At 42.9% G+C, this 22,777-nt stretch overlaps 1 protein-coding gene across 1 annotated transcript; it reads right to left on the bottom strand.

The window, feature by feature from the left end:
* Positions 1 to 965: 965 nt before the first annotated feature.
* LOC104579756 (uncharacterized) lies at positions 966 to 16,485 on the bottom strand. The gene is made up of 4 exons (XM_088533959.1): positions 16,104 to 16,485; positions 9,245 to 9,564; positions 7,672 to 7,738; positions 966 to 2,506 (listed from the first exon to the last, which is right to left on the bottom strand). The coding sequence occupies exons 1-4, from the start codon at positions 16,483 to 16,485 to the stop codon at positions 987 to 989; spliced, it is 2,289 nt and encodes a 762-aa protein (XP_088390085.1). The 3' UTR covers positions 966 to 986.
* Positions 16,486 to 22,777: the final 6,292 nt, after the last annotated feature.

The following is a 22,777-nucleotide window of genomic DNA, read 5'->3' as shown; positions in this document are numbered from 1 at the left end:
TAGTGATGTGACCAGCTCATCTTACTATGTAGATGGGTATTTCAGAAAATATCATCTCCTGTGGCATTTTTTCTTCTTAGTAGATTTCTGGAGTGAAGGAGCCAGAAAGAAAATGCTTTGCTCCTAGGTAATGCAACTCTACTGTACATAATAGATACACACACTCTAATTCCAGAAGACTCCCTTTCTCGGCACTAAATATAATCCTCTGTAATGATAACAGTATTTTGCAAATGTTGCCCACTTTCAATATTGGCTTTAATCCATCCTTCCTTCTGTCCTAGTGAGAATGAACAAGCCTGGCTACTCAAAGTCACTTGGTACCTATGTTATTGACCTCAGTGAAACCTGGATTTAATCTATCGTGGTCTGCATGGTTATGCTGGCTTTAGTACCACGCCTAGGTGAAGTACCCTGCAATGAGCTGTTAGACTTTGCCACAAAGGAAGAAGTTTGGAAGCAAAGAAAAAGTAGTGTTCCTAGTTCAGAGCAGAGAGCAACTTAACCTATATTTGCCTATATATAGTGAGTATAAATTTGAAACAAAAAGGATAAGGGAAGGAAAACTACAGGCGTTAAGGCCAAGATTACAAAGTAAAAATAGAACCAGTAGCTAGAAGAGCCCATATCCAAATATTCATCCTTTTCCAGAAAACTGTAGGAGGGAACTACAGCAAAAGCAGTGAGACAAACTCCAAACAAGCACAGGAAAGTACACATATTTTACATATATGTGCTCAGAACAACCCCTACGTTACTGTTACGTTGTGTATAGTATTCCTGCTTTCAGCAAGGTTGATGCTCACCAGCCACAAGTGCATAATGCCCTTTTCACATTCTTGTGTATGTGACACACACAGCAGGGATGGTGAATATTTTATTGGGACATTCCATACATTTCCACACATTGTAGGGTGTCAAACATCTATAGTAGCATCCAAATCCAATTCAAACCCCAGCTCTGTACCAACTTCACTGCACAGAAATTAAGATGAAATCCATAAAATAGATACACTGGTTCCATGTTCATGAGCAATCTGGTTGATCCTTCCACGCACACAGTCAAGAGAAACTGATACCAGAGTTCCATTGTGGACTTCGAAGGATGCACGGAGAGAAACGCTGGTCCATATGCTTCCCTCCGGCATCTGACCACCAATCTGCTGAGCAATTGCTGCGGGCTGCACGTGACCCATGGTCAACTGATTAAGAGTCATTTTGAGCACATTGCATGAATGGATCAGCTTTAAGTTAAAGGCAATGCTGGCAATCCCCTTTTCAGTAAAAATGAAATATTTCTGAGCAAACTGTCCAGAAGAAACCAGCTGTATCTGTTTCTCACTGGATGAGACCTGGGTGAAATCCAGTAATTTGTTTCTCACAGCTCCAGTAGGCAGACCTGTAACAGAAACTCTGGCTGACAGAGCAGTAGAAACTGCTGAAGGGATCCAGATGAGGCTAAACATACTAATCCCAGAACTGTCCCCAAAATAGCGAACATTACACTGAGCAGGAGAAAGTATCTCAAAGCTAACCAAATCTCCAGCACTAACTTTTGTGGCTCCAGAGGCTGATATTGATGTGTCTCTGTAATTTACGCCTGATTTAAACACATTCATTAATTCTCTGTTAGTACCATTCCTATTGATATAAGAAATTAAGGAGAAGCCCTCCCGGACACAGGTATGACCCATGGAATACAATGCTTGGTGGAACACAAATTTTATGACACCAGTTTCAGTGAACTTTATAGCTCTGCCATCATGAGATAAACTTAGCATGTAAGGGTCAGAAACGGAAATTATTTTAAAGGTAGGTCGATAGTTGGTTTGGTAATGCATTGCTGTTGACATCTGCGCACTGATTGCCACGGCACCTGTGTCATGGGACAGCCAAAACAAACTGAGTGGGGTATTAAGATCATAAATATATAAGTCTTTACTTTGATTGCAGAATTGATTTGGGCTCCTCAAAAACACAGAAAGTGTTTGGCTGGGCTCCACTTCAGCAGCACTGCTTAGACTCGTGCTCTGGAAATATTTTCCCTCTGGTTGCTCAATGCGAACTCCGCTCAGTTCATAACCTTCCTCACTGCCATTTAGCTTTAAGGAAAGCTGCAAGAAATTCCTGCAGTTGTGCTTTACTGCAAAATTTAGGTCAGTCCACAACAGGCCATGTTGCCTGAACACCAAGCTGTTATCTTGAACTGATAGGATTTCACAGTGAAACTTTCCCTTTATCTTCAAGTTTAAGCCAGAGTAGACCTGAGAGATGCCAGACTTTGCAGGAGGTAAAATGATGTTTGCAGCCCAAGCCTCTGAAAACTTGCTTTCACTGGTTGCTGAGCAAACCGTATCACTCATGGTGGAACAAGGCACAGTCACCATCCCTTCTTCACATTTTAAACACGCCTGACATTCCTGCATTTCCATATTAAAGAAATATTCCTCTCCACACCGTCCCAAAGCTGCATCTTTTTCAGCAATTCCAAGGCATCGGAAACCACCTGTTCACAGGAAATGGAAGTGTTAGTTCTTACACTTTTGAAACACCAGGTATTAGAAGAACTCTTCAGTTCTACAAATCAAGTATTTTTGATAACACACATAAACATAAGGGAGAAAACTGAAGTTAATAGGTTAGATACTTTGCACTATTAGAGGACCCTTGCTTTCAGTCAGGGGAACAACTAGAGGTACCTCACTCTGTCCAAGCTGAATCCAGTGATTTAAAGAGGGAAAGCAGCAAGATGGGGCTGCACAGCAGCATAGGGACAACTCTACCCCACACCTGTAAGGGATGATGTACAGTAAATGATGTACGCTGTCTCCCTTCCCTTAGGTGAAAAGCACAGTGACTGACTGCTGTGCTATGCAGCAAAGATGTTTTCAGCTAATGGGAGAAATGTCCCCCCGTCTGCCCAGCCATGATAAGGGGGTGGCACCGCTGCAGCTGTGATTGCTAAAGCAGTACTTTGCAGCCAGAGGATCATGGACCCCAGGCAGCCACTCAGTGTACTGGTTTTAAAAAGCTTGCAAGAGACAAGCAGGAAAAGCAAAATTGGAATCAGCAGGCTTAAAAGCATTAATGTAGAAGTCCACACATTTAGAACTCTGAAAATGCTTGCCCTAAGGCAGAGGACAGCAGTGTTTGTGACAGTCTAAACCTATAAGGACTAAATAAAATACTGCAGCAAACATCATAGGAATATCTAGAGGCACTATCTGAAAATTACTTTATTTGAAATAAGGCAATTTTGTGCTGCTAAATGGCACACCATGACCTCAGTGGATCAAAGTATGCACACTGAAAGAGCAGGTTTTAAAAGCAGCCTGCAGTTTTCTACAGTAATATTCCATGTGCACTGCCAGCTTCCACTATCTCCCGCAGGAGCAGCCTGAGCCCAGCACCTTTGCACATCAGGTCTTAGAGCCCACATCAATAAACAAAATTCAGACACCCTAAAGAATAACCACTGGCAGGTTGTGCATCCAAGTTTAATCACTAAAATGAGCTTGCTTGAGTGTTTTTGCCAGGCATTACCAAACTCTGCAATCACCTTTCTAAAGTACTTTCAGAAATAGCCTTTACAACCTAAATACTTATTCTATTTACACCTGCTCCTAAAATGCATGCTTTTGATTTATCCATCAGGTGGAAATTGATATATCTGGACTGGGATATGATCTGAAACTGGGAATACAAGCATTGGAGGTGGACCCCAGCTGGCTATTTTTCTGCATTGCTAAAATCAGGACAGAGTAGGTGATAAAGATTGCTGGTGGAAGCAGAAAAGGACAGCACACATACTAAGAATTACAAGACAGAGCCATGCACATATACCTGGTACACAAGGGAGTCCAGAGTATTTGCTAAAATTCATTTCTGACGCTACATTATTCAGCTGAGAACCCCAGACACTGTGTTATATTATACAGGCGTCACATGCTCATCCTCTATCTCTTTGTCTATTTATGTTTCATTCACTTAAGCAGTGATTCTTCACTAACACTAATATGTAAGACTATATAACTTATGTGTGAGAACGTTCTTTCAGTGACCAGGTATGTTTTTCTCACAAAGCGATAACTGCAGAAAAATAAGATTTTCCATTAAAAATATCAAGAGAAGCTGAACACATTATTCCACCCAAAAGTGTCTCTGGTTTTTCTTTCTTTTTTCTTTTTTTAATGAGCAAAAAAAAAAAAAAGTTTTTTTTAAAAAAACATTAATAATGCATACTTAAACATTTTGGTAAATATCGAATTTTACAAATCCATTTGATGACTACTCTTTCTGATTCATTGTCTAACTCAGTGTTCCTCACTGCCTGCATTTGAGATGGGTGACTTCAATGCAGTATGAGGGCTGCTTTATACTGTGGACACCATGGCAAAAGTACCATAGTACCTTTTATCAGCCTAGAAGAGATCAAGAAGCAATGTCAGCCAAACAGCAAACAGCCAGCACAGTAAATATGCTCTGCCTGCTTTCTATTTCTCTCTATCACCACTCAGACAACCTCTCCCACCTCTTTTTGGCCCCTGCTCTGGGCACCGCTGCAGCAGGTTTTATGGAGATCGGCCCAGCTGTACTCAAGCTGTTTTTGTGACATCAGGTACTGTGCAGCATGCTCACCAGCCACCACAGCTCCTGGGGGCCAGGCAATTGCCAAGGCAATTAGAGAGGCCATGCATATATTTTGCTGCTGCTGCTATTCATAGCTGCCTGATGAAGATTAAGCTTGGGAATCCATGACGGTCTTGAACCCTTTTTTTTTTAGATTTAGATCATACCCAGAAGCCTGGTTAATTACAAATCATGGTTATCTACTGAAGTTCTCATTATTCACTTCTTGCTTTTGCAGTATTTTACTATTTCCTGGTTTTTTTTTTTTTTTTCAAAGTTTGTCCTGCAGAGCACAAACCGGCAGTGCCTAACTGAGGGGAAGCCACCACGAAGCCTGGTTGCCCAGCACAGACCTATTCGGAGAGCTGGGCTGCTCACCCCTCAAGTAAACATCTGCTAGAGGAACCTGGCTGCCTTGGAGAACCAGGGGAACCCCTCCTCTCTCAGCCCTATAGATGTGAAGCTGCCCCAGTCCCTACATGCAGCCAGTAAGGAAGCTGAGCTTGTCCTCCTGATGGACCTGTGCACGTACACACACGCACACAGAACTAGCATGGCCAGCCACACAGACGTACACAGACAAACCCCAGTGCTGTTACTGGTTACACAAACTCACCCTGCGCTCACACTAACACGTACGGCACAGATGGCTTGATCCTGTTCCTCCTCCTCTCTGGCTGATCAGGACTGCAGTCCATTGGTGGAACACACACATGTAATGTGGCTCAGTACTGGGTCCTAGATAGTCTTTCCAGCAGCTGACACATGGACCCCCGATCTTCTCCAGTTACTGGAATCTCCACCTATAAGCCCCCAAGATTTGTGGTCCTACTCCACTTGCTGATACTCAGACCTCTTACACTACTTGCCAGATAGTCCAATTGCAGCATGCACTAGCTTCCACTAAACATCCCATAATAAATTTCATACACTCCTCTAATACCTTTAAAACATCCCATAGCAATTTCTACACAAACCTATAATTCTCTTCCTTCTGCATCCCACAGTAAATCCTAGAGTAAGTCCACTTTAGTTTCCATGGCATCCTGGGGAGAGAGTGTCAACTCTGCTCGGTGGCTTTCATACCAAGGACAACACTCTGAAGACTCTCCTGGGATAGTCTAAGAAGGAGACAATTCACTGTGCTCCACCTCCACCGATTAGGTACCTCCATCTGTCACTGTTCCTCTGTGAACACCCTTAATCACCCACCCCAATAGCTCTCATCCCAGATAACAAGAGGAAAAAGCAGCAGGTAAAGAGGATATATGATACAGAGAAAAGTGGAAGAGTGAGGAATGAGAGGCTCCAAGTTATTTGTTTCTTTACCATTATTTGCTCTATCCTTCTTCACATTGTGCCATAAACAAGAGTTGCTATAGATGCAACACTCTTGCGTGCAGCTCAAGAAACCACATACAACATCTGGAACTCATATGTCAGTTCACATCCCCATCTACTCTACATTACCCAAACCAGACATCCAGTTTTAGCCTCTCCTTTGACTACTTAATTGTACTTGTGTAAGATAATGAGCTCTTATGAACGAACAGGCTGAAACTATCAGTCTTTTCTAATAACAAAAAATAAGAAATGAACTATGTTCCATAGCAGAGCAGGACATAGACAGGACATTGATTCCTGATCCAGATGACAGGAGATAGCTTGCTTTCACATATTTATGGGCCACCATTAAAATCTGGAGAGCAGGAAAAAGAGGGAGAGGACTTCTTTCCTTTCAGATCCATTGCTACTTACTTTCTGTGGTCTGACACACACATCTATCTGCCTAGTTCATGGCAATATTTTCCCCTAACTCACATCCCCCCCCAGCAGTGGACAGCTTCCCCCCATCATAAAGCCCTCAGGACAGATTCCTTACAACTGTCCCCCCTTCTAAGCCAAAAGCTAGAGCAACACCAAATGACTAACACAGGCCCCATGGACTTCCTTCCACAAAACCACCAATTTAAGCACTCCAAACTCCACCTTTTAGTAGGGAGATACAGCCTCAGACCTTTCCAATGTATTGGCTCAAATTTTGTGCCTCTCTGATTTGTCTTGCCTCTAATGGCTCACTACCCACTGCTAAGGCTCTTTATGAGAGCAATCTTGGCTCCATATCGTCTTTTCTAACACTGATGGTACCTCCTCAATGGCATTTGCCATGTAAAGCAGTGCTAGGTGCTCACTTTCTCCGGTCATTTCCAGCTTTCTGTGGTCTTTGTACTAATTCCATCCAATTTTTAGAGTTCCTGCTCACGTGAACCTAAACACCCAGGTCCTCTTCTAATGTTTTCCTATGACCAATTCCCATCTACTTTTTTTCTGCCCTAGTGGTAGGGCAGAAATAGTGTAAAACCAGTCATAAGGTGCTGAAAACAGTCTTTCCCCCTCAGAAAGAAACCTACCACCTGGATAGGATTTACACAGTACATTTATTAACTTTGCTCTTCTATGCCTGATTCCTATGAGGACTAATGAAGGAGAAGCCTGAAGTGCACAGCTCCATCCAAACCTACTCCTAGATGTCTGAAAATCCACCACCCCACCCTGCAGACGATGAAAACTGTTTACTGTTCCTTATTATTTGGCAATATTGTCACTAAGGGAGAATGAGATTGATGGAGAAAGGCCTTATAAGATCAAATTTAACCTCCGCAGATCAAATCAGATAGCTAGCCTCGTGCAGCAGATGGGAATTGACAGCTGTGCTTCTCCATTAGGAATAATATCTTTGATTTTGACACCACTTTCACCTGCATAAACAAGAAGAAAGGTCAAAAGTGGCCATTAAAACCAAAGCATATAAAAAATGAAAACATGGTAATAGGGAGCATCCAAACTCATACAAATATCACATCCTAAATGTTCACTGTCCATTGGAACTGTTATTGGCTTACACCTGAGGATTTTTCATACGCTTTGATTCCAGCAAGCTGAGCATGTCATTACTCACACACAGTTTTGAGTCCTTATCCTGCTCTGACCTGCTCCTGAAGATCTAATCATCTTTGCTCTTTATAACAGAATATAACTTACCTGGTGTATTCAGGCATTTTATCCTTTCACCACAAATGCTTGGAGAGTCAGTGCATTCATCTCTGTCCTGTAAACACAAGAAACACTTCAAGCCCACAACTTAAGTTCGAAACAGGCACTTTGTCCCTCAGGCTCTGGGACACTCTTTTCCCTGCAAAAAGTCTATATAGGGAGGGAAATGGATTTGCTCTCATAGACACAATGGAAAAAGGCAACTTGTTTTGGATTTAACACTTCTGTTACCCACGTATCTGAATGGGTTGCATGGTCTGTACAGATGGCTATTAGTGTGCAGGTCATGAGCTAAGCAGGCTGGTTGTACAACCATTATTTGATATGATACATGATCTGTAAGGCAGTACTATATTCTTGAGACCGCTGCATCACTCAACTGGTCTTAAGGACACTGTAACAACCAAGAAAGTGTTACAAAAGGCTCTTAAAGGCACTTAGGCTGAGTGGAAGGAGCTAACTGAAAAACACTAGAGAAAGTTAAATGTTAAAATAAAAGTAATCCTTCCTGATACCAAACCCCGCTCTCATTCTACAGCAGGTAAAGGGGAAAGAATGACAGGCTACACTTGCATTCAAATGACAGCATTAAAGAAAACTGAGACTTGCAGAGAGAGAAGGGAACAGAAAGAGTCTTTTAGATTCTCTCCCGAGTAACATGGGCTTAGGTCACCAGGTGTTCAGGCTCACATTAACCTAAGAATTGAGGGAAACACTTGGCAAAGAAGAAATTGCTCTAAATATCAAGATCTCCATACATCTTAGAACTTCTAAACACAAGAAAGTGACTAAAGAAGCATCTTATTGTGTTTACAAGTTATTTTGCATTTTATAATAAAATATCACTGTGCTACATTTTATATGTTTATACATTACATTCAAGATGAAACTACATTTTAAATCAAACTACCAACTTTGGTTTCTGATCCTGTAAATAAATGTGTGGTCTTAAGTTTTACTTAATAAAGATTTCCTCTATTCTTCAAACACGTCTAGTATTTAGTGCAGAACTAAGATTAAATATACAAATTTAGCATACATAATTGTATGTGTTTTAGGATGCCTTTTCCTACAGTGATGAATAAGATCTATGTGCTGCCAGCCAGTGGATTTGTGAAAGCTTTACACCTAGCAGGCATAAACTTTTGCCTTGCTTGGAGGAACAAATAGTAAGGAGAAAACTCACAGAAAATTCCAGGAAAACACAGTCCCAATCACCAAAATACCTTCTTCAAACCAGATCTCCCCACTCTCTCTATGCAGATATTTCCATAATCCATCCTGGTATGTCTGGCACAACACTTCCTAAACAGTAACTGCAAGATACAGAATTATACTTCACCTGACAAATCCGATCAGAGTTTCCAGAACACTCAGCCATTTGGAAAAATCCAGCGGGACACAAGGTGCATTTTTCACACTGTGAAGGTGTCTTTTGGAAATTGCAAAATTCATCACTTTCACAAAGACCACAGTCCAACAAAGACTCCCCAACATTAATCACTTTTGCATCCACTTCTACTTTATGGACAGAGTATGACTTCTGGAGATGATTTCTGACTTGGTTCTGAAGTCCTTGAAGATGACTTTCAAAATAATTTTGAATATCTTCTTGCAAACTCTGAAATGACATTTGTTTCACTGTGTCAAAAAGCATGCCATACTGAACTTTGATTAAATCCATTTGCTCATACATTTTTCTTTGCTGTTCAAGAATTTCCCGTTGCTGGTTAATCAATACGTGCTGCTGTTCAGCGAGTTTTTGTTGCAAATCCACAATGATCTGCTGATGACTTTTTAGCATTTCAGTAAATTTCTCGTGCCCTTTTGCAAGCTGCAGTTGTAGTATTAGGGCATCTTCAGATGGAACTTCATTTTCTCCTGAAATATAAATGATAGATTATTGTCCAAGAAAAATTATTTTCTAGCTTGATTACCTCTCCAAATGCATTTATATTTTAATAGGTTAATGAGAAGTCTCATTATATTCAAGTCATAATAACAAGACCAGTTCCTTAATTGTTCTTTCCAGCCCCTTCAAGAGAATGCCAGCAGTTCCATTTCATGAGCAACATTTATAGTTGTGAACACTAAAAATGTCACAGTCAAGACCCATGCTTCAAGGTAAAAAATAATCATCACTGGGGGTCAAGAATAGATTAATCATCATGATGCACAAGTTCAAAAACAGCAGAGAGTAAAATGGTTAATTTCCATTGTAGAGGTGATAACATGAGGTGATAAAACTTGCTGAGAATACTAAGTTATTCAGGACAGTAAAAATAAGGGTCAGCTGCAAGTAATGTCTACAATATGGGGTGAGCAATAAAATGGTAAAATAAATCTAATACTGAGAAAAAATGTGAAACAATCCACTCAATAGAAAAAAAAAACAATTCTAAGTTTTTATACAAATTGCTGTGTTTTCCTGATTATTACCACTCAAGAATAAGATCTAGCGATAATATACCTAGATATAGATCTTGGGCTACACAGGAACATAATCATTAGCTCAGTGTGCAACAATGGTTAAAAAAAAGGCAAAGAAAAACCTAGAACTAATTTTAAAAGGAATATATAACAGAAGAGAAAGTATCATTACACCACTAAAATAATCAACAAAACATCTTTAATACAGTATTCAGTCCTGGTTCCATACCTCAAAAAAAAAAGTCATAGAAGAACCTGAAAAGGTTCAGAGAAGGAGAGCAATGATTATCCAACATATGGAACTGCTTCAGTATGAGAAAGTAAGCGGGACTTTCAGGATGGAGAAAAGACAACTGTGCAGAAATTACGTTACAGTGCCATTTGGTGTCCTAAAGCAAGTGAATTTTGAAAGACTTTTCAATGTCTCTTTCATTTAAAGAATTAGGGGATATTAAATGAATACAATAAACATTAAAAGTACAGATGGTTCCAAAAACTGGCTGCCCCAATATATAGAATAAAAATCTAAGTCAGGCTAAAAATTATGCAGACATCGAGTCAGGCTACGGAAGTCTCTGAACTACAATTTGTCAGAGATGGAAAATTGATCTAGTGAAATATCATCCCATGCTTTCTGCAGCATGCACTGCTGGAAAAGGAATCCAGAACCCAGTTCCTCTCCTGCTCTTATACAGCACTGAATTTTCTTGATGTACTTGCAGAACATCACCAACAAGACAAAGACAAAAAGTAGTTCCTCTTTATGGTTCCTAAAATGTTCTGACCTTCAATTAGTTTTATTCATGGCATATGGCACACATTAATCTTCTCATTTTTTCAGTATTCATTTGCATATTGAGGTAGTATGCAGGACTTTGTATTTGAGAAATTGAAGACCAGGGTTCAGGAATGGACATACTCACCATCTAAATTGGAAATTCATAATTTTGAAATATCCTATAATCATACTTCTAACCTAACATGGGCAAGTTGTTCTGTGAACAGTGCCAAATGAACTGATTCTCTGTCTTGCAGCTCACTGACTACATACCTAGTACTACCTTCGCTACATTTTTCCTTAAGAGTGAAGAGCAACCAGCAAGCTACTTCTTGACTTACCCACTGAAAAATAGCTAGAGACGAACTTTTAAATGCTTACATCTCACTCATTCCTGTCTTTAGTCAACTCTTCTAAACCTTACTTACTTCTAATATCTCTATTTTGTCAAATTTTTCTGAAATCAGTCCAGAGGTTCAAGAGATATTGGACAAGAGTCACATGCATACTGTGATTGCCTATCAAGTATTTTGCATTGACTTACACAGGTCTCGTGTTTTTGAGGCTGGAAAGACATTAACGAATTCTTTTTTACAAAATCTGTGCTCTCAGAAGTCCAGCTTATGACTGAGAATTTTCAGACAGAAGAGCCGTGTGACAAGTGATTTGTTCAGTGTGAATAGCCCATGTCATGTATCAGTAAGAGTCATGCCTTCAATGTAGAGAGAAAAACTGTGAAGTAAAGGGCAGTCTTAGTTACCCAACTATAGCATATAAACCTAAAAAGAACAGTTGGGATAACTGGCATATTGAGGCTTTGACCATCGTGTTACCTAGTGTTAGGTAACTGTTTCTTGGTAGCTCTCATACGCCCAGACCTTAAGTGTGCTTCACCCTCTTGCTCTGCATGAACATGGTTTCAGCACACAGCGAGTGACAGCAGGAGAATCTACAATCTTGTTCGTTAGCCTTGGCAGGTATGAGATACAATACAGGAGCTGCACATTACTTTGCCCAAGTGGGGATGTTTGCAGCTGTGGAGAAGTCTGTCCAAAAGAAAAACAACAGAAAGATAGGTCTGATGGGAAAAATAATGAAGCATTTAATTCCAATTAAGAAAGAGAGGGAAGAAACATAGCGGAATACAAAACAGTAGGACAAGAACAGGTCCTGTACATTCCTCCTTTTGGGATACCAATCGTTCATCTGAAGCAAGATGTACTCACTGGGCTGCTGAGAAATAGCTCTGCCAGCCTTGCAGAGGAATGGGCTCATCTGGTTTGAAAAGGGAGTACAAGTGCATCCTCCACCGGCCATGGGACTTTGGCCAGCAGAGGTGGTGGTTCAGCAGCAGTTGGCAGCAGCTTTCCAGATCACAGCAGCGGTGCCAGTGATGCTTGCTGAAGCTGCTTGCTGAAGCAATGATGAAGTTGTTGGTGTAATCCTCCCAGCAGGGCTGTCTTCACAGAGGTGGAGGGTGGACCACTTGCCTCATGCAGATCAGCCAGCAAACACACACAGAGTGCTGGGAATCTACAGTCTCTGATATTGGCCTGTATTCTGGAGAGTTGTCAGGCATTTGAGGAAACTGTACCTCACATGAATGCCTTTCGTGGGGCAACAGGTAGAGGATACTCCTTAACTGGCTCATCAAACACAGCCTTCTCTGCCACATAAATTTGAATGGGGACCTCTCCTAATGACTGAGGAGCTGCTCAGACTCATGCATGGTCACAGAGCTGGCAGCCACAGGTTGGAGTGGGCCACCATGTCTCTACCTGCAGATGGTGGCTCAACACAGGCAGAAAAGTGACCATAGGGTCACCTGGCCAGTGCATTCCATCTCCCCTGCTATCTGCAGTGGCAAAGGTGTTTCCCACACAGACCTCAGTGTGATGTGCTGAAATGGTCACAGGGCAGGAATGTTTCCCTAAAAACAAGAGAAAAACAGAAAGAGTCACTGACCTGTTCCTTCTTGAATAGATGGCTGAGCAGTTTTGAGCTATAGTATTTTAGCTGTGAAATTGAAAAGCCAAACTGCCTCTGTTTCCTTCTTTTACCAAAAATTAACTATACATTCACCCTTGATCTGAACACAATAAAAATCCTCTAGAAAACCTGTCTGCCTATGGCTGCTAGAGAAACCTCCTGTTCTGGGGTGATTAATTTAGGAAGATTTAGGAAGATAGGGGAGGTTGTAGAGGTGGCAGATGATCTTTCTTAAGTCTGTGCTTTACACTGCTGTTTGACAAGTTCCCACAGCCTAAATGTATAACTGCCTGGTTGGAGGACACCTGGACACCTCCACTGCCCATAAAACATACAGACCTCTACCTGCAGGCATGCCAAGCACTGTGCACATGAAATAAAATACTGTGTTTTTTGCTTCCTACTTTCTTAAGTTATACACTAAGCACGTGGAGAGGCCTGACCTCACAAGGCACTGAAAGAGACCTGGGCACACAGCAGCCACCTCAAGTACTGGCAGCACCTCTTTACGTATTCCAGCTTCCCTCAGGGACTCCAGCCAATGCTGTTTGCAGCGTCTTCACTCTTGTCCTGTCAAGGTGCCTAGATTTCCTTCTAAGACTTACTGGTGTTATGCACCAGATCACCACAGCCTGTGTCCCTTGCACCTCATCTTTCTCCACAGATTGGCATGCATACATGTATGCCTGATTGTAAGGCAAAGTCCTGCTACTCTTGCATAATGAGATTTATCCGAACTATTTCATGGCAGGAAAACTGCCACCTCAACCATACAGTTGGGTACAGTTCTCCTGAGGACTCTATGCTCACCATCAGGTTCTTTAGAAAACAAGAACCAAAGTATGTTTGTTCTTCATGCTCCTTACCTGGATTTCCCCTATGGTCGTCACTGGATGCTATTTGCAGCTCTTCTCAAACCATGGTTAATGCATTGCCCCTGTTTAGATGCTTGATTATCAGGTTTTTGCTCAATTTGTTCTAGCAGACAGACCATCTGGCATTGCTATGTGGAACCATGCCCATTTCCAGGATGATGGCTCCAGCTGTGAATTCAGGTTGAAGAACACCAATAATCTCTGCTCTCAGGCAGGTGATCTGTGTTTGAAAGGGAGGGCTAGAAGGTCTCTAGTGAATGCAGTGAGTGTTAGAGGTTGTACGCAGAGCAGGATACTGGATGCTTGCCTGTACTCTGACTGCAGGTGCCCTCATTGAAAATTCTGTCTTCCCCGTGGAAGTTCCTGTGCTAGCAGAGGTTTCCTCACTACGTTCCTCCATGCTGACAGTGTCTTCCAGCATCTTATGCAGACCAGTGGGCAGTACCGTCCCTTGCTTCCCCTCCAACATAAGATGCTTCTCTGTCACAGGTGTGTATGGTTGCAACCAGCTAGGTATATGAGGTAGGTAAACACAAAAATCCATGACTGCCACTAGCCATAAGGTGTAATCCATTCCTGATGCATGAGGAAAACTTCCAATGATATGTCAGTTCCTTCAAAACCTCACCTGGCACCATGCCTGTAAAGAGCATAAAGTCAAGAGTACAGTGTTCTCTACATTTAGTCTTCAAAATCCCAGTAACTTCACTCTCCAACCCCTTTACCCTCCCTTATTTGTTTTTGTCTGTCCTATGGAAAAAGAAATCCTAACCTTGTGGCCCAGGAGATCATGGGTACATGTAACTCACCATGTTAGATGTAAGCGCTGATGGTATTGGCAGCACAGGCTGATCCAGGTCCTCTAATGACAGCCGTGGAATAAGAGGATGTTTAGAGAAAGATCATGCTAGGCTTGATGTTCTCTGAAGGATCTTCATGCAGACATTGCTCCTCTGCTTTCAGCACCATGCAAGATAAGTCTACTCTTTTACGTCCACAGAGTGCCCCTATTATTTATCAGGGCTCACGTTTCACGCAGATGGATCTTGGTAGGCAAAAAGAAAATGGAAATATCCTAGGTCCTTTTGCAAGAGGGAGAAGCAGCAATTAGGAAGGAGGCTCAAAGAAGTGTGCACAGAAGTAGAGAAAATGGAGTTTGAGCCTCCTCTCTATTTTCTGTGCAGCGGTGGTCACGGAGCATGTAGACACTCTGTAAGGCATCAAGCAAGATGAAGGCACAGGAGGCGTGACTGCGCTACACACAGGAAGAGGGGAGATGAGTTGTCGGCCCTGAGACTGGAATCACCACAGAGTGCTGGAGTTTGTTATGAAAAAGGTCACTTGACTAGGTAGGTGTTTAAAATGAGATGAGGCTCCTGCTGCCTGAAACAGCTTCAGCTTCCTGGAATAGTCACAAGCATGTGACAAAGTTTAAAGGGTCTTCATGTTTTCTATTAGCTTTGACCATCAACAGGTGATAGAATAAATCACTTTCTCATTTTTTATGTCTTTAGATAAACCAGAATCCTAACTGTTCTGTGGTCATTAAAGACCTGCTGAGATTCCCTGTGCGGTAAAAGCCACATATCCCAGGCAATTACTCAATATTTTCTGCCAACCTGTGATTATAACCATGGTTGTATCTGACCTTCTATGGTGCTACTGAGTTGACAAGAGAAGAAAAGCGCTCTAAATTATGTGCAATTTTTTTCCCCCGCTGTTACAGACAGTTTCTCAGAAGCAGCTGCAAGTTTCTCACTGACAATACCATCCACTCGTTCTGGGTGCAGATGGTGTGTCTCTCCCACTGATGCCTAGCATGATGCTGCTATAAATTAGATACCCTGGGAATACCATGGTCTGAAGAGAGAAAAGCAGAAATCATAGAATCATAGAATCATTATGGCTGGAAAAGACCTTCAAGATTATCAAGTCCAATGGTAAGCCCATCCCCACCATGCCTGCTAAGCCATGTCCATAAGAGACTCATCTACACGTTTCTTGAACACTGCCAGAGGACAGTAACTCCACTTCCCTGGACAGCCTGTTCCAGTGCTTCACCACTCTTTCCACATAGAAATTTTTATCTAATATCTCATCTGAACCTGCCCCAGCGCAACTTGAGTCTCACACTTGCTCAAAAGCAGCAGTTACAAAGAGCTCCGTCTCGCCACGCTCCCTCTGCTGCCGGCTTCTTCGGGAAAGGACGGGGAGGCTGCGGGCGGCGCAGCCCCGAGCCCCGCAGCACCAGCGCACGGGGGTGCACCCGGGTCTCCCCAGCAGCCGGGCACGGCGCGTCCCCCCAGCCCGGCACCCCCGGGGCGCCGCAGCCCCGCGCGGCCACGCACCTGGCTTCACGTCGCACGTGAGCTGCACGCCCGGGCGCGCAGGCTCCTCGGCGGCGACGTGCGCGGCGCGCTCGGCTGCGCGCAGCAGCGCGGGCTCGGCGCAGCCCTCGGCGGCGGCGCACGGCGCGTCCCGCGCGCGCGGGCGCAGCCGCAGGCGGCACTCGAGGCGCTGGCAGTCGCGGCGGGTGCCGTTGCCGGCGCAGTCCCCGCCGGCGGCGGCGCAGGGCTCGGCCGCGTGCGCGAAGGAGCGCGGCGGGCGGGCGGCGCAGCGCGCTCCCCGGCACGGCGGCGGCGGGGGCGCCTCGCAGCCGCCCCCCGCGCCCAGCAGCGAGAGGCAGAGGCCGAGCCAGCAGCGCGTCCACCACAGGCGTCTCGTCCGCATGTCCTGCAAGAGAGGAGAGGCGACGGCGGGTCAAGGGGACCGCTCCGTCCCGCACCCCGGCACGGACTTTTTCTCGCCGCCGTTCGCCCCGTCCCGTCGCTCTGCGGCGCAACCTACGCGCGAGTGCGGGGCGCCGGGCGGCTGCCCTGCCCGCTGCGGGGACTGGCCGCCTCCCGGGGAATGTGCAACATTCCTGGGGCTTCCTCAGCATCAGATTTCCCAAGCGCCTCCCTTTAACTCCTTCACCCCCTCGCGGCCGCCGGGGAGGCGCTGGCTCCGCAGGTTTTTTCCGCACGGCAAGTTCTGGCCGAGGGAAGTGCGGATGCGGCTGGAAGGGAGCCAGGGGCTCCGGTCCGTTTTCTTTCGTATGCTATGAAGGAAAGGAAAAAGAAAAAATAAGACCTTAAAACAATTGAAATGAAGGACGTGAACAGCTATACATAAAGCACGTTTCACGCGGCTGCAAAAATAGTTACTGATAGTTTGGATTTCTTAATTCTCAATTTGATCGCCCAAAACCTACATCAAAGATAAGCAGGGCAGACAGCTGCCGTTTCCTCTGAGGCTACCTGTAGCTGCAGAATTAAGCTGAAAAGGAGTGGGTTTTTTTTTGTGTGTTTAAATCAGCTATCCAGCTATTGTCAGCGCATATTGCTTTGTGGCAAAGCTCCTCCTGAGCAGGGCTCGTAGGGCGGCGAGGAGCCACAAACCTCCTGAGTCCTTCCGAGCATGAAGAACTCCCCGCAGCAGGAGCCACCTCGCTTATCTAATCTCTTCCACATGTTACCCGAGAAAAGCCATGCAAAGTATGTGCCCACTTCACCTCCGCCTGCAGCTGCCGCACTCAGGCCGTGGGAAGTTGGACGACACCTATAAAATACAGAATAGTGTGAAAATATGATTGTGGGCAGAAGAACAATTACTAAAAGTACAGTTTACTAAACCACCATCGTTAGCTTGCCTCCATCCACAGGCTCAGATGCATGTAACTGCCCTGGCACAGTATGTTTGCAATGCCCCTGCATGGTATCTTAGCTATTGGTTATGCAGAGAAGAAGAGAAATAGTTCATTGTTCTTTACTTTCTCTCTATGAATTTTATTTAAAACTTCTTGGGAATCTCTCTGTCTCTCTGTTTTTGTTTGTGTTATTTTTTAATACAAACTGAGTGATCAACTTTTTCCCCTGCCGCAGAAGTGTACCGTGTATGTCACAACTAAGCAGTGTTTCTTCTGAAAATACCAACTTGTCAAAACTGAAATGTGTTAAATGTGTCACAACATCAACAAAGACTCCAGAGGCACAAAGAGATGACATTCCCGGTACACTTCCACAGGGCTGGAGATCACCCAGGTTGACAGATCCTGCCTGGGAGAGGGGAACTGGAAGCCCTGGGAGACCAAGTCCTACCTGAAGCTACTCAAAGGTTTCAGACTTTGCCCTCAGCACAACCAGCTGAGACCTTCAATCATAGTAAAACTCCTGGATCTGCCACTACTGAGAGGTAGGTACTGAGAGGTTTTCCAACAGTTTCCAATATCCCTGCCAGAAAGTGATGGGGAAAGAACAGGGATAAACCTCACAGATGTGTCTCTGCCAGGGATCCTAACAGGTGGAGTGTCCTGAGAAGAGACTTTTCTTATGGTTCTCCACACCGCTTCATTCTGAGAAGCAGGTTTCTCTGAGAGCTGAGCAACCCACAAACAAGGTACCCCCAGGCTCTTCCAGGGCTCTGCGGGAACGCCGAGAGCATAGCTACCTCAGAAGCCATCGGGAGCAGAGTTACGAGGTTGTTAAAGAAAGAAAGATCTTTTTAAAAGGCCACTATCACAAATGACTTTGGTACTATAGCCCCTTTGAGGATGGGAATATGAGCTAATTGACCTTACATAGTCTCTTCTTGACTGATTTTCTGGCACTGTAACATACATTTATTGACTATTTCATCCCATGGGAATGCCAGGTGTCAGCTTTTCAGGGACAAATTGGAAAACAGCTCCCAATCAACACTGAAATTTCAACAATTTTTGTTCTAAGTTATAATGAGAAATAAATTGGTACAGTTAAAATTTTGCTGTGTGGGATTCTGCAATTTATGTATCTCTGCATCTGATCCTAGCCCTGCTTCACCATTTATATGAAAGGGAACAGGACCGAGCAGAAATCTGCCCAGTGCAGTCAGACAGGGGTGTTTAGCTGTGTGTTCAGAAGCCGTTCTCATTCTACAGTGCCATTCTACAAAGACAAATATGACAAAAAAGTGACACCAAATTGGTCTTCACAGTTAAGAAAGAGCTGGTTTCTGTTTGTGTACAGTTACACTGGACAAAAAAGATTTAACTGCAGATCAGCTGAACTAGCTTTAAATGGATTTATCTGAACCAGCTTTAAATGGAGCAATCTATCTACAACAGTGCAGACTTCAGTATAGACCACCCAGCCAGGCATTTGCCCAGCTTTGGAGGAGGGTTTTGTAAACCACGCTGTTTTATTGTGGCCGTACTTAGCATGTCTGGAGGAAATCCATACTCTGGACCCGGACACTGGGTCTCCTGGATACTATCATCAGCCCAGCTGTGGTAGCATGGAGCTCTTCATGCACAAATTTAGCTTGTAAATGAAAACTGATTTTCCTTAGGTTCCTTGTTAGGTTTTACAGCCAGTAGTGAACCGATTGCTACCACAGCTGTATTATGTTTGGAACCCATGATTGTGAATATAAAGCTCTTTAAGAAGCAAACTCATCTTTGGATCATCTTCAGAAATGACCTAGAAAAGCTATAGAGTTGGGAATGATTCCCAAAATAACTATGCCTGCAGGTTAACAATTCATGAAACAACATGAGCCACGTAATATTCCCAGTCATACCATAAATCCAGAGCAACTCTACTAAAATTACTACAGATAAATATATAGTAAAACTATGATGTCCTGCTGATGTCTCGTGTATGGTATATAAACTATGACACTTTTGTATGTTCTGCCTGTAGCTGTGCATAGCTGCCATAATCAGGCAACGCATAAGACCCAGCAAACCTGCCAGAGATGCAGATTTTGTCAGTAACTAAGTCAGTGACCTGGGTGCCAAAAGACATAAACTGGTGTCTACTGTCCTTCTGCTTTCCTTCCCTGCAAGGACACTCCGCGTGCAGGAAGTCCCGGAACTTCATGTGTTTGCACGAGGGTTTGTGCGATGCCTTGTTTCACCTCGCCCCACGTAGCTGTGTTCACTAGTGCAACAGGAGCGGCTCAGGTGAAAGAAGGAGGTAAGGAGGTCCCTGCCTCTACAGCGTGTGCAGTTTGGAAGTTTCACCTTGGACTTTTGCGAGGATTCAAATTTGCAAAGATTTGGGCTGCCCGAGAGGGCCACAGGCAGCAGGGGGCAGCAGGGGAGCTCCCCCGAGCCCATACCCTGCCACTGTGCAGCATTTTCAATTTTTATTTTTCACTTTTTTCCCACTTTTTTTAAAAAATGTTTTCACGATTATTTTTCACCGAAAAGGGAGGCGAAAAAAAGGTGCATTTCACAGCCATTTTTGGTTAATGCTCGTTTCCAAAGCAGCATTATTGAATAGTTATGAACCTGACAAAAAGTGTGGCAAGAATTTTGATTTTTTTCATTAAAGCTATTAGGATTTTTGCAAGATCATAAAGGGAAGGGAAACAAATCCTGCCACAATGTTATCTAATTCCCTGTCTTCTAGGATTTAAAATGCCATAGTTTTGCTCAACAGATTTTACCCTTCACTAATGTTCAAAATTATTAGAAATTTAAATTCCAAGATGTTTTCAATATTTTCACAATTGCTGAGTTTTCTGCTTAAAAATCAGTTTTTACTTTCAGTAATCTCAGTTTTTATACTTTACAAATTTTATTTCTTTAATTTACTTGTTTTTGTAAAATACTTCTCAGTCACACCTAAGAACAAGTCAAGTTACCTCAGTATATGGAAACCGAGAGCAAGAAAAAAGAAAGGAACGGTTATTCTGTGTCGGAAAATCAATACTATAAATCACAAATGAGCTACGCTGCTAATCCCCCAGCTAAAGTGCCAATAGTTCCACATTCTTCAGTACAGCTACAAACAAAAAAGAAATCCCACTTTCTAAGCCACTTTGAGAAGAATTTGATTTATCAAAGCAATTTCAGAGAGTTATCTGAAATATTTTTTGCATAAATGCATAGGAAAAATAGCATCAAAGTAGGATGCTAGTACAAGTTTAATCTAAATTATACCTCTTCTCATCTGTAATACGTTTGAAACGGTGTAGACATAAGAAACAGCAATCTTTCCCTTGACTGCTGATAGAAAACTGGGTCTTTTGCACAATGAGATTTTTAACTGTGCTATAGCTGAGCTGAGGGAATGCACCTGGTGATACAGACACAAGCGACATGCGAATCAGTGCAACGCTGTACCAGAGCTGGTGCACTTTGTTGGGAAATACAGCTAACTCGTGCGTGGTTCTTTAGTGACACCTGCAAGCCAATGTAATTTCCTTGCACAAGAGCATGCTCTGTCATATCAGTGTGCTAACTTGCTCAGCGCTGGCTCAGAACTGAATACAGCTCTGCAGACATGGCTTGTGTTGCAACTGCTTCCTCTAGGCGAGCTGTATCTGCCCTGTGGATAAGCCTTTAGGCTCTGCCCATTCCAAGATTTTTCAAGTGAAGCATAATATGAATACTTAGGAGATGCTCAGGGTTAGAACTAGTCAGAAATCTCACCAAATTTTACTTTGTTGCAGTGCAGAACAAAATCTGCTGAAAGGTTCCCCAGGAAATAGAAAATTTAAAGTATTTTCATTTGAGAAAAGAGAATTCAAGGCATTTTAAAAAGAAATAAGAACTTCTAGAGCAGTGGAGCCTTGTATATCACAAGATCATTGTGTTCCTCAGATCACTGGGACAATGAAGAGGCACCATGCAGGAATCTATCCTGAGTGGAAAACTGGCAGCTGACCTGCCTGGCTGCGAGTTATCAAGAAGTATCTGTATCCAGTTATAAGGGTTGCTGAGATGAGCTTTCATGAAATGCTTCAGTCTTATTGAGCCAGCAGCTTTCAACAGAAACATTCCATAAGAAAGGAGTTTCCAAAGAGACACGGTTGTAGCTGGATGACACAACGATAAAATCATCTCACTCTTGGCTACGCTACCTGATCAGTTAGGTATTACAAAAAAAAAAAAAAAAGACTAAAATCTGTTCAGTTGAATATAACAAGCCACAGACTCCTCGAATAACAATATCTGGGTCACCTTGTGCTCTCACAGTTACTGACTGCACCTTTTCACCTTTTTTCCAGCAATGCCACATGTGAGCACAAAGGGTACATCACAGAGTCCGTGTTGAGGCATCCACGCTTGCACTGAGACATCTCTTAGAGATTTTTGTGTTCTACTTTGAAGGTTTATTATACTTAACACAGAGTGTGGCTTGTGCCAAAAGTTTTTTCATGATAGTAGAAAACAGGAGCTCAGACTGTGCTGCAAGTGATGAGAAAAATTTTCCCTTGAGCAAGTATGTACTGAAAGCCCGGATTCTCTCGGCAAACCTTAGTACAGAGAGAAGGGTTTGTCCATGCAGTGTATCATATTAAAGGAAATTCTGGCTGGTGTGATCTGTGGAGCAGGATTCCTGCACACCTTTTAAATAAATCACATGTAGTGCAAGAGATCCCTAAGTGGTCCCTATGAACTTAATGTATTTTCATATAGCATTTAGGTCTCTCATTACAAGAGTAGTTAAAATATCAAGCACTAGTAAAACTGCTTCACATTTTCCCATTATATGATATTTTGAGTCTTGTATACTTGCCAGTTTTTGTTTCGCTTGATACTCCAACAGCTGTTTGTCTATAGAAAAAAAGGCATAAAGGCCATATAAAAAGCTATATACTACATACAAAGAATGTGATAAGTGATAAAATACATTTATTTAAGTAGTCTTAATTCTGGCATTTCGTACATCCTGAAAACATGATTTTGCAGACTTAATAAAAGCTTCAAGTTTTTTAATGCCTGTGTGTTAAATATTTGGTATAAAATAAATCACTGGCAAGACAGTACCTATCAAAACTCCACAGTCTCTGCAAAAGTAAACATATATAAGTATAATATAGGTTGGACTAAAATGTACCCCCTGCTCTTAGAACATCAAAGAGACCTGAGGGAAATGAGATAGTGGCTAAAGAGAAAATATTTAAAAGCTGACACAAGTGAAAAAATGAGAAAATAGTCCTACACGCACTGAAGTCAGGTGTAAAATGGCCAGTCCTCTAAATGGTATCT

Source organism: Tinamus guttatus, unplaced genomic scaffold (assembly GCF_059628265.1).
Source record: "Tinamus guttatus ecotype Peru unplaced genomic scaffold, ASM5962826v1 Tinamus_guttatus_pri_ptg000530l, whole genome shotgun sequence".
Lineage (NCBI taxonomy): Eukaryota > Metazoa > Chordata > Aves > Tinamiformes > Tinamidae > Tinamus > Tinamus guttatus.
This window is presented reverse-complemented; position numbering and strand designations above follow the sequence as displayed.